The 12,085-nt window shown below is 37.0% G+C and overlaps 1 protein-coding gene across 1 annotated transcript; it reads left to right on the top strand.

Annotated features, from left to right (window-relative positions):
- Positions 1-5,824: 5,824 nt before the first annotated feature.
- On the top strand, positions 5,825-11,491 carry LOC100639325 (spatacsin-like). Its single transcript, XM_020000477.1, has 18 exons — positions 5,825-5,928; positions 5,977-6,145; positions 6,787-7,040; positions 7,283-7,420; positions 7,625-7,801; positions 7,890-8,111; positions 8,598-8,714; positions 8,777-9,031; positions 9,091-9,228; positions 9,331-9,385; positions 9,442-9,603; positions 9,887-10,029; positions 10,092-10,199; positions 10,249-10,417; positions 10,500-10,570; positions 10,639-10,785; positions 10,891-11,048; positions 11,213-11,491. Exons 1-18 carry the CDS (start codon positions 5,842-5,844, stop codon positions 11,379-11,381), a joined length of 2,739 nt encoding a protein of 912 aa, XP_019856036.1. The 5' UTR covers positions 5,825-5,841; the 3' UTR covers positions 11,382-11,491.
- Positions 11,492-12,085: the final 594 nt, after the last annotated feature.

Genomic DNA, 12,085 nt, shown 5'->3' with positions numbered 1-12,085 from the left:
GTGCTCAAAATTTGAGCACTCATGGTCACAGTATCCATAGGAGATGAGCTTATTGACAAAGTTCCTGTCAGCACCAAGAAATGAATAATCAGGGCTGCAATCAATAGTTCCATAATAGGAAGAGGTATTGCTGTATGGTCTGCCTAGTGATGATAGTCTTCCAAAAAGAAGATAGTCACCTTTTTGCTGCTGATCTTTGATTTCTTCTATTACTTCTTTTATTGCTGGTCCATTTTTAGTCTGTGGATATTGGTACCAGACAACTTTCCCTCTTACCGTTGAAGGAGGTGTGGGGGTCTTGAGCATATCTGCCATTCTACTCATAATTTCAATTTCACTCAGACGCTGTTGTCGGCCCATTTGACTGCAGAGCTCAATGCATTTTAGCTTCTTCTCTTGAAATTTAAAAACATGACGGACTCCATAGCTTATCCCTTCCCATGAGTTGTTACGTGCTGTAGCTAGTGCTATATCAAATGTGAAATTATCTTCACCAAATATAACAATCTCTTTTGCTTCGGGGCCAGTCAATAGACTTGATAAGAAATCAATTTCATCAAACACTTGTGCCCACTCCTCATTGAACTCATTATATACAATAATTTGTCCACATGGTTGTGGCTGCTTTTCTTTAACTTTTGGCATCTTTTCTGCCATTGATCTTGCACTGCTAAGATATCCTTCTTGTATACAAATACTTTGAGTCCCTGGGGATTATGTTGTCTCTACAGTAGCTGATGATGCATGCTCTTTACTTAAAGTTTGTTTTTTTTCTGTTAAGCCAAAAGTGAAAATGTTACAATAATAACATCTATACATAGTCTATTATTGATAGCATAATAGTATACTTATTTCTTCATTGCTTATGCACTCTTCATTGCTATTTGCTTGACCAAGTTCATTTTAATAACTATAACAATTATAAAGACAACAAAAGCTATGCCATTACAAACCTATATCTACTGGTGTTTATTATGTTTTATTCTCCTCCTGTTTTTCATACACTAGTACTTTAGCATCAGTAGATCCATGCTTGTAACCATGAGCAGTGAGCATATTAATGAGCTTAACCTCTATCCTAATGAACTTGTATCCATTATAAGCATGACCTTCATTACCATCTCCAATCATTTCTTCAATCTTCAGGTCAGTGAATTGACTGGAGGTTGTTGTCCCTATAAGTAGGTAGTCACCTTTTCCTTGTTTCTTTCCAATGTTTCTCATGAAGCTCTTGATTTGCTCCATCTTGACGTCACAGCTTGGAGGTAACTGATACCAGACAACTTTACCAGTATAAAAGCCTTTTCTTTGTGAAAGTTGACTTGTTATATTTTCAATCATTTTGTTTGGATGTAGCTGATCCTTCTCTCCAGTACTAATGCATTCATTGATCTTTGAGATGAAAAGGTCATCAGACAAATCTTCTGGATTCCCAACACTCATTCCATCCAATTTTTTGTCGTGTAATTCTGCCAGTGCTTCACTAAAAGAACGATCCTCTTCTTTAAAAACAACAACCTCTTTTGTAGTTACTCGGGTAACCAGAGGATCATTAATAATTTCTGTCCTGCCTATCATGCCAGCAAGAGTGCCTTCTCTTTTGAACACTAGTGTCAAATGGTTATGGAATATTATTTTGTGTATATCTTTCTCATATGCCTCGTGTTTGTAGCCGCGTCCAAGAATCTTTTTAATCAGCTCTGTGTCTCCACCTTGAAACCTGTATCCAAACATGATTTTGTCTCCTGGAACTTCACCTAAAATCTCTGCAAGATAATAATACTCCATATACACCCTATTATTGGCAATCCCTATTAGCAGGTAATCACCAGCCTTTTGCTTGTCCTTCATCGCTGTCATGAAATCTTGAATCAATCTGCTAGTACCAGAGCTTCCATTCACCACGCCATATGGTCCTGGCACCCATGGACACTGGAGCCACACCACTTTACCAGTGACCACCAGGTCAAGTGGTATCTCTAGCTTGAGAGCATCAATGTCATTCCGCCAAGCGAGAGAGAAGTCTGGAACAGATAAAGCCTCTTTTATATTTGTAAATTTTGCTTTATCAGTCAACCTTAGGAAATTGTGACCACCATTAGTGATACACCATTCTATACACTCTCTTTTTCTTTCGTTGAAATCTGGTATTGTTGTAAAAGGTCCATATTTAGATGGATTGATGAGGTTTTGCTTGTAACAAGCTGTTGTCATTCCACTGGATCCATTGGCATGGAGACTAGCCAGAGCTATGCTAAAGGTAAAGATGGCCTGATCCCCAAACAAGACAACATCTCTAGGATCCTCTTCTTTACTGCCACATATAAGATCTTCTAAGTTTTGATACTCAGAAATTTGGTGTGGAGGAGTAGGTTTCTTCTTGTCCACTGGATTATTTTGTAGATATATTGCCATGATCTTAGGAAAATATCTCTGAAAAGTAAACAATTGATAAGTCTGACCACACTGACTGCACTAAAACTACCAGTCCATCCCACTCAGTTTGTCCAATCAGATTAAAGCATGCACATGGCACTTTTCTGGACTACCATATAGTGAGAAATTTTGTGGCCCAAAATTTTTGCGGATCTGTCTAAAAATCAATTTTGTTGCTTTAATTTTCGTGGTTTTCTACTTTTTGGCCATCTTGAACCATATTAAATTGATTTTCGCGGATTTTATTTTCGTGAATTTAGAAAAAAACACGAAATCCACGAAAATTTTGGGCCACAAAAATTTCCCACTATATGGTATATCTTTTATAAATAAATTAGTATTACTATGTTGTAGTACATGTAATTAATTATTAGTAGTAGTATTTTTGTTAATAGAGTTCAAATTATGCATATACATTGTACATTCAGTAAAGCAGAAACTATTGGTGTATACCCAAATAAACGTGACCACATAAATGATAATTAATAATTATGGATAACCATTAGAGTAATAAGAATTACAAAATGTTACTTTAATTACTGTGATGGCCACAGTTAATAATAAAACTATAAGATGTACATGTACTTATTGTTACAATGAATGAATGTCTAAATTAAGGTTCCTAGGCTGCTACTTCTTTTTAAATACGAATGTCTGGTGTTCGCCATTTTGATGAGAAAACAAACTCATGATTCCATTGCTATTGTATCCATAGGAGACGAGTTTATTGATGAATTTCCATTGAAGGAGGTGCTGGGGTCTTGAGTGTATCCTGAATTTTTTTCATAATTTCAAGTTCACTCAGACCCTGTTGTCGGCCCATTTGACTACATTGCTCAATTGATCGGAGCTTCTTCTCTTCAAATTTAAAAACATGACGGACTCCATAGCTTATCCCTTCCCATGAGTTGTTACGTGCTGTAGCTAGTGCTATGTCAAAGAGAGGATTACCTTCTCCATAGATGACAATTTCTTTTGCCTGAGGACCAGTCAATAGTCTGGATAGAAAATCAATCTCGTCAAACGGTATTTGAGCATGTCTTACAGGTCTTACAGGTCTTACAGGTGTAATTTGCAGGCCAGTCAAACCTGAGGTCAAACCAGATTGCGGTTGATTGTAGGTGTATTGCAATTGCCCACATACTACTGGTTGTGGTTCTACTTCAAAGTTAGACATCAATCCTCTTCTTCCTGCCATAATTACTAGTTCCACTGTATGTCTAATAATCTGGGGACAAACTATAAACTGTGTCTTTTTGATGATGATAATGCTCTTTGTTTAGAATGACTAAATGATTCATTTCCTTTTCCTGTATTTTCATTAAACTTGGCACGACAGACAAGCAGAAATTTGCTACTAAGGCAATACTCTGTTGTGGTCAGCCTATAAGTAGGCATGGTGTAGTGATGTACTTAAACAGAGCATGTGTTTAGGGGCACATTTCTGCTTGTCTATCATGCACAAGTTTATGAAAAATATAACTGGACTGATGCACAATTATAAATTAAAGTAATAATTATCATAATAATCAAAGAACTAAATTACTTTTTAATTAATGCTTATTTAAAGTTAGAAACGTTCTATTGTTTATAGCCATACTATAGCTATGTAAGTTTTATTTAGCTTTTGGTTTTGGTGTCATGCCTTTCCTTTCAGCTCCTCTTCCTGCTTTCTCATACACTAACACTCTAGCATCAGTAGATCCATGCTTGTAACCACGAGCAGTGAGCATATTAATGAGCTTAACATCTATCCTAATGAACTTATAGCCATTATAAGCATGACCTTCATTACCATCTCCAATCATTCCTCCAATCTTGAGGGCAGTGAATTGACTGGAGGTTGTTGTCCCTATAAGTAGGTAGTCACCTGTCACTTGCTTCTTTCCAATGTTGCTCATGAAGCTCTTGATTTGCTCCACCTTGACGTCACAGCTTGGAGGCAACTGATACCAGACAACTTTACCAATATAAACTAGTTGCAAGTGGCTTTCTATGTTCTCAACTATTTCAGCTGGATGCAGCTGGGCTTTTTCTCCATTGATTATACACTGATGAAGAATCATTGAGATATAATGGTTATCAGAGGGGTTTTCAAAAAGATAACCAGTCTTGATTGCGTTCAATTTTTCGGCATGCATTTCAGCCAGTGCTGCAGTAAAGGAACGATCCTCTTCTTTAAAGACAACTACTTCTTTTGTAGTTACTCGGGTAAGCAGGGAATCATCATCATTAATAGCCAGACTACTCATCATGTCAGCAAAGTCTTCTTCGCTACTCATTTTCTTGAAGACTAAGGTTTCATGCTCATTGAATATATAACCATGGATATCTTTCTCATATGCCTCATGTTTGTAGCCGCGTCCAAGAATCTTTTTGATGAGCTCTGTGTCTGCACCTTGAAACCTGTATCCATAGATTTTTTGCTCTAACTGCATTTCCTCCAGGTTGTACTCTTGAAAGTAATCGTCATGTTGAGTAATTCCAATCAGCAAGTAATCGCCAACTTGTTGCCTTTTCTCCATTGCTTTCATGAAATCTTTAATCAGGCCAGATGTGCTATATCTTTTCTCGCTTCGTGGTATCCAGGGGCATTGGAACCATACGACTTTGCCAGCTACCATGAGGTCATCTGGTATCTCTAGTAGTAGGGCTTGAACATCATTTCGCCAAGTACGAGAGAAATCCGAGACGTCTAAAGCTGCTTTTATATTTGTCAATTTTTTTGCGTTTGACAAATTCAAACCCCATAGGGTGCCATCATTACTGTAACTACCATTAGTAATGCACCAATCTAAGTTTTCTTTCTTACTTTTGTTAAAATCCGGTAATGTTGTTGCGTGATAACCCCCCCTCGTAGGTTTACGAGTCAAATCTTCTTTAAAGCAGGTTGCTGTTATTCCCTGGGATCCATTGGCACGGAGGCTAGCTAGAGCTATGCTAAATGAAAAGTTGGCCTGAGTTCCAAACAAGACAACATCTCTAGGATCACTGCCACATACAAGGCCCTCTAGGTCATGGAACAATGGAATCGATTTCTTGATCTCTTGAGTATAAGGCGTCTGTGGAGTATAAGGCGTCTGTACCGTCTGCAGGATATTTTTTCCCTTGATTGGTGTATTTCCCTGTAAATCTCCTGCTAGTAGACTAGCTGCCATAGTGTTATTATGACAAATTTATCTATTCCAGTGTTATGCAGACCATTTTATACAAAAAATTCTCTGCCGCCCACACATTTTTATTGTCCAATCAGCTTGAAGCACGCACATTGCACTGCCCACTCATATAGATTAATAAATCTATTAGTGTATCAATGTGACATGTACATTTCATAGTGATATTAAATATTATTAATTATTATTATTGTTATTTTTGTTTCCACAGTTCAATCCACTGCATTCATTTATGAAGTTCCACGAGGAATTCATCACAAGATGTGATCTAAAGGAAAGTAAAGACTATCTCAACCAGTTTAACCTACAGATGGATAAAGTACGTCCATTTAAAGGAGGTGTGACTTATTATGACCACTCCCATTAGTGTAAGGTGCAAGGATATCCGGCTAAAGTGGGCGGAGTCCAGTGGGTCGAGGAGATAGCTACGACGTTTGCTAATCACATGATAGTCACATGTCCGACTCCTTTCGAAAGGATACAATTATGCAAATTATTAGCCGAAATTGATTTTGGACAAAATTTCTCTTGTCAAGGTAATGAATGATATGAAGGTATTACCATATAATACTAGCTCCAATTAGCGCACCTCCTGATATATACTTTAAGTCTCAAATGTTACATTGGGAGATGCTTGTTTAGCTAGAGGAGCATAGCAAAATACACAATGCACCTGTAAACAATGGGAGTTTATAATACACTTGTATTTAGTGCATGTATTTGTACTTTATGTACAACTGCAATTTCATATACTTGTAATTGTAAATGTATTTACTGGTTAGGTGTTCCAGTTCCTAGGAACAATGATTGTTATCATAACTGATAATAATTTATTAAAAAATATCATTTTAGTGCCTTTAAAACCAAAGGGACTGTCCAGCTGCATTAAAGCAGCGCAGCAGTGCTCTGAGTGAATGGGACTGGCCCAGGAGGATGGTCAGCACCTTATGAGGTCTCCTCTTGGCTCCAGTTCTTGATAAGGGTTGACTTCTTGGTAGACCAGCTGTCCTCACTAGGCGTGGAAATCCCAACGGCCGCTATCGGATGCCTATCCTTTAGTTATTACAATTGAGTGCGACAATATATCATTTTTAATGTTTTATGACCTTTTCTCTCATCATTATTATTACTTTTATTTCCCTCTTCCTTTCCTCTCTCTCTCTCTTCTTACTTTAAGGTCTTGGTTTCTCAAGATTATACAAAATATCACACATACTAGACAAAGCAGGCCTCTCCTCCATACCAGCGTTTAAATTCACAGTTCAATTCTCCCCCTCTCCCTCCCTCTCCCTCCTTGAGATGTACATAGTCCGAGTGAGGGTGGATGGACTCAACACACTCCATGAACTGGTCGTTAAGGGTCAGTTTGCAGCTGCTAAGGAATACGCTAATGTGGCTGATATACCAACAGCTGAAGTGACTCTTAAAGAGGTCAGAGAGGGAAAAGGGAAAAGGGAGAGAGGGGGAATGTGGAAGTAACTGAAGAAAGAGGAATGAGAGCAATATGAGAAAAGGAATAGAATTAAGAAAGTAGAATGATTATTGAGTATATTCGAAATAATAATGATACTTTATTATAATGACTACATGCATGTATGATTAAGATTAAATATTATTAATTTAATCAAGAGTACATGATGAGGGGGTTCTCTTGGTTTAATGTCATGCTTTAGGCTGAGTCCAAGTACCAGAGACTGGTTGGTACCAGTTACTGGCAGTACCAACCAGCGAGGATCAGTTTCTGGGAGAAGTGTCACCGCTCTTTCATTACTGACGGGGTCAGACCTGAAGCAGCTGTGGAGTTTTTCGAAGTAAGAAAAGATATAAAATATACAATGAACATGTTGTCTATGTACATGTACATGTAAGAGCTTATAATTTGAAGGATGCTCCAAATACATGTGTATATGTAATTTATGCTTGTTTTGAACGTTTTCCAGTAAATGTATTACAAGTAATCTTCTTCCTTCATTTCTGCTCTATCCTTTTCTCTTCCTTTCTCTCTCTCCCTCCAGTCAATAGTAAAGCAGTCAACCTCACCAGACACCATTAGTCATAACGAGAGGACATTGTTACTGGTGTTAGCTTACCACTGGAAGAGAGAGTCAGGACAGCCATTCTCCATACAAGAGACTGAGAGAGACATATGGACCTCGCACATAAGAGCTGTTATGAGTCACTTACAATCTAACGTATGGAGATAATAATAATAATAATAATAATAAATATATAAATTTATTACTGGTTGATAATTAAAATATAAATCATTGTTCTTTACAGGGACAGCAGCCATCATTGCCTGAGCTGATAACAGACCCAATGCTAAGTCCTACCCTACACTCACGGCAGATATCCCCCACACTATTGCCAATCCTCTCAACACTGTCTGTAGTAGCCACTTCTCAGTGGGATAAGATAGCGCAAATCAACCAGTTGATATTACCAGAGACTGTAGTCCCCACTGTGATGGAGAAAAATAAGGAATATGCTCTCACTGTGGAGGTGAGTTTAGTCCTAGCGTGTCTGCAACCTTTTTATTCATTTTTGATGAAAGTAGTTATTCTCCTGATACATATACATGTTCTTATGTTGCGTAGAAAGTTTGAGCTAATTCCGATCAAAATTGGATTTTTTATGGATTTTTAAAGTTGCTCCAAAATCGGGCAAAAGTCCCTGTACTATAGTACAGGGTCATGAGCCAAATTTCGCCAAAAATAAAAAGTAGAGAATTCTCCATTTTTATTACATTTCCTGATGCATATACATGTACTTATGTTGTGCAGAGAGTTTGAGCTGATTCAGATCAAAATTAGATTTTTTATGAATTTTTAAAGTTGTTCTGAAATCGGGCAAAAGTCCCTGTATTATAGTACAGTGACTTTGGCCAAATTTTGCCAAAAATGAAAAGTAGTGAATTCTCTGTTTTTATAATTTTTTTGATACCTATACCTGTTCTTATGTTGTGTATATTATTATTATTATTTTTAGGAGCAACATGTTCTTGATGTAGTGATTGGTCGTTTGCTCAATGTCTGCCTGATAAAGGAAGCACGAGAATTAGCCGATTTATTTCAGTACGACTCTCCTGATCTTACCATAGTACTGGTAAGAATGCTAAAGATCTAATTCTCATTATATTTATAATTCATCACTCTCTCCCCCTATAGTGTTGCATCAAGTTGTCTCAGGGTAAACTAACTCCGGATCATTTGACTCCTGAAATTCTCGAGTTACTTGCTAATCGACCTCTTCGTCGATTCTCTGTCCCCTCCCTGACCCCGCCCCCTGGAGCAGACGAGTCCACTAATCCTAAGAATAAAGTTTCTAACGAGATCATTAAAATGTTGCAGCAGCTGTCCGATCGAGCTAACCACGCCCACAAATGCTGCCTGTGTATAATTAGCATATTTAAAATAGCAGTGGTAAAATAGACTATTATTATCATTATTATTATTATTATTATTATTATATTTATTGATAGGCGCTACGAAAGACCTATTCATCTCTAGTATTATCTGATGTTTATGATACTTTGGCTGATCTTCTCTCAAGTACTAATCCTGAGAAATATTCACTGGCTAAGAGTCTAGTCACCTCATCTAATATGCAAGGACGAGATGTAAGGGGGAGGGGCACATAAGGGGAGGAGCTTGTAAGGGGGGAGGGGCAAGAAATTGAGAGAGAAAAAATTGATTTAATTTTAAAAATAATGTTTACACAGATTGCTGGTTTTTTGAGTAATTGTATTGCGGCGTCTCTTCAGTCATATATTGGCGGTAAGTCAGCAGTTGCTAATTAAAATTAATTAATTTTATTATTATTATTATTTTAGGTCAGGAACACGATTATTCAAGAGTCAAAGTCTACGAACCCCACATGACTACCAGTAGTTTCATGTCGTTGGCTCAATTGTGCAGTGACCACGCCCTAATGGGAAGGAACCTCCTCTCACTCACCAAATCACTCTCTGGGGAAGACCAACCTTCAGAATCCTGTGAATATAATTTTGTTATGTCTATTCTTGCTTTGCCTTTCCTTTTACTGTGTAGTGGATATAATATTGATATTATTGAAGGAGCTAAGTTTTCTCAAAATTTTAGAAATGTTATTCAAAAAAATTTTTCCATGTGTCATTGAAGTTTTGCATAACATTTAAAATTGCTGGTTTAAATTTTGACAAATGGCTATATTAAATCAGCAAATTCACTAAATTTTTAGCTCCTTTCAAAATTACCTACTAGTAATAATGGTTCCATATTGTGTTTCTCTCCCTATAGCTCTCTCAATGCAGGTTGAGTTATTAATAAGATCTCATGACTGCTTCACTCTTGGTTGTTCTGTTGATGGTATAGCTGAAGTGTTGAAAGTTAGCCGCGACATTACGGCTAAATTATATCAAGGAAAACACTACAAATTAATGGTATTCATTTATTTATTTATTTACTTGTTTGCTTGTTTACTTATTTGTTTGTTTGTTTATAGGTTCGTGTGCTGACTGGTGTCGGGCGGTTTCGTGAAATGACTTACATTATACAGCTGCTCCTTGAATGTGATCAATTTGAGTCACTAGTACATCACGGAGTGGAAAAAGTAACTGAAACAATTAGAAATCAAATTTTAAGTATAACCGCCTTCTTAGGTTGAGCAATTGCGAGTTGCTTTGATGGATTATCTTCGTAAAAACTGTAAGAATGATCATGAGAAGATGCAGATGGTTGCGCTTAAGTTTGGGATGTACCGTGAATTGGCAAAAGCAAAGGAGGATCAAGCATTGAAAGACATGAAGAAGTTGAAACACAGATCATTTGGTAAAAGGAAGAGCTTGTACATGCTTTTGAAGGCCACAGATGCATGCATGTATAACTTTAATTATTTATTTTTATTTTTTAGGCCCAGAGAGTGTTTCAACTTTAAAGAGAATGTACTCTGATCTTAATGATGCCTCTAAAATATATGCACAAGTTAGCTAGCTACAATAACTCAATAATAATGATACTGGTTAATTTTTTCAATTCTCTTCCTCTCTCAGAATGATTGCTTGACTAGTGCAGAGTTCTGTATATCGCAGGCCAGACTAGTAGCACTCCAACTCTCTCTCCTCCAGTCTGGCAAAGTGATAATAAACATGGATGCCAAAGAGGTTAGGAAGTTTATGGAGGATCAACCGTTTAGCGAGGTAACAAAAAAATAGAGTACTTTAGATTTTTATAGTACTCCTTAAGTACACTACATTTTCTAAGCATATAATTATATCTTCTTTTCATTACTTGTCTTCCAATAGTCTCTGATTGTTGCAGAAGCTTACAAACACACTATACTAGCTGACTGGGTCAATCCTTTGTATCAGAAAGTAGTCCTGAGAGGTAACATGAGATATCTTAATGAGTACAGATCTGTATATACACTAACTCCTTCTGTTGTTCAAGAGCTAGCTAGCAGGTACTATTATGATATTGATGGTTCATTGATAGTTAAATACTATTGGTAGTTTGTCAAGTACATGTACATGTAACTGGCATTAGAAATTATAGCTTCAATTTTCTTCACAGTAATAATTACTAAAGTAATGCAAGCAATTTAATATAATCATCAATCAATTGCAGGTATTTGCTGGACAGGAACAGACCTCATGATTCATCTCAGAACATGGCTAAAATCCTCTCGTACTGTCCAAGTCTTGCTCTTAGATATAAGTTGTCAAAGCAGTTGAATTTGGTCCTAGAGGGGACTCAGTTTGATGAGGATTTTCTAAAAGATGTGGCTAAACTTTAATGCAAGAATTGGATTACTTTTTGTATGATACGTTTTCTGCTGTGTGTGTGTGCACAAGATAATCGCTGTTTTCTAAATTTAAGAAAGAATTTTAATTTTTAATATAAAAAGGTGATAACAGCAGTGCTTACTTATAATAGTAGATCTATAAAAAAAGATCAGCGTTAATGAATAAAAATGGGGATCTTTAGTTATAATAAGCAGCATAAATCAGAAAAATAAGCAGCAAAGTAACAAGTAAATAGTAAAGCAGTAGCATAAAGTTTAAAGTTTCACTTGATGTATATCTCATAGAAAGATATTGGTGTGTCCTCTGCGAATGGCCTTTCATTTCCACAGACTCTCATCTCAATGTAGTCACTTGTGTTGCTAAGAGTCCTGTGGAACCACGGAAGATTGGGATTGGTGCAACATGGACTCTCAAGTGCAGCACAATTCTGACCATCCCACAGTGGATCATTTGGATACATAAGACCACTTTGATACCAATTGTTAGGATTACCAGATTCACAATAATAATTGTTACCAACAAAAGACGGTGAAGGAATAGTGCTTCCTGTAGCACAAGGACAGCTATCAGTATTACTGAGGACATTATCATACAGTGCTGACATCAGTGTCCAGACATGTTCCCTTGGATTCCCACGTGTGATACTGATACCGTCAACGTACCAAGAGTTGATACCACGGCCACCCAGTGCAGG

Source organism: Amphimedon queenslandica, unplaced genomic scaffold, assembly GCF_000090795.2.
Source record: "Amphimedon queenslandica unplaced genomic scaffold, v1.1 AMPQUscaffold_13183, whole genome shotgun sequence".
NCBI classification, from domain to species: Eukaryota; Metazoa; Porifera; class Demospongiae; order Haplosclerida; family Niphatidae; genus Amphimedon; species Amphimedon queenslandica.
The sequence above is the reverse complement of the archived record's forward strand: the minus strand, read 5'-3'. Positions and strand labels throughout refer to the sequence as shown.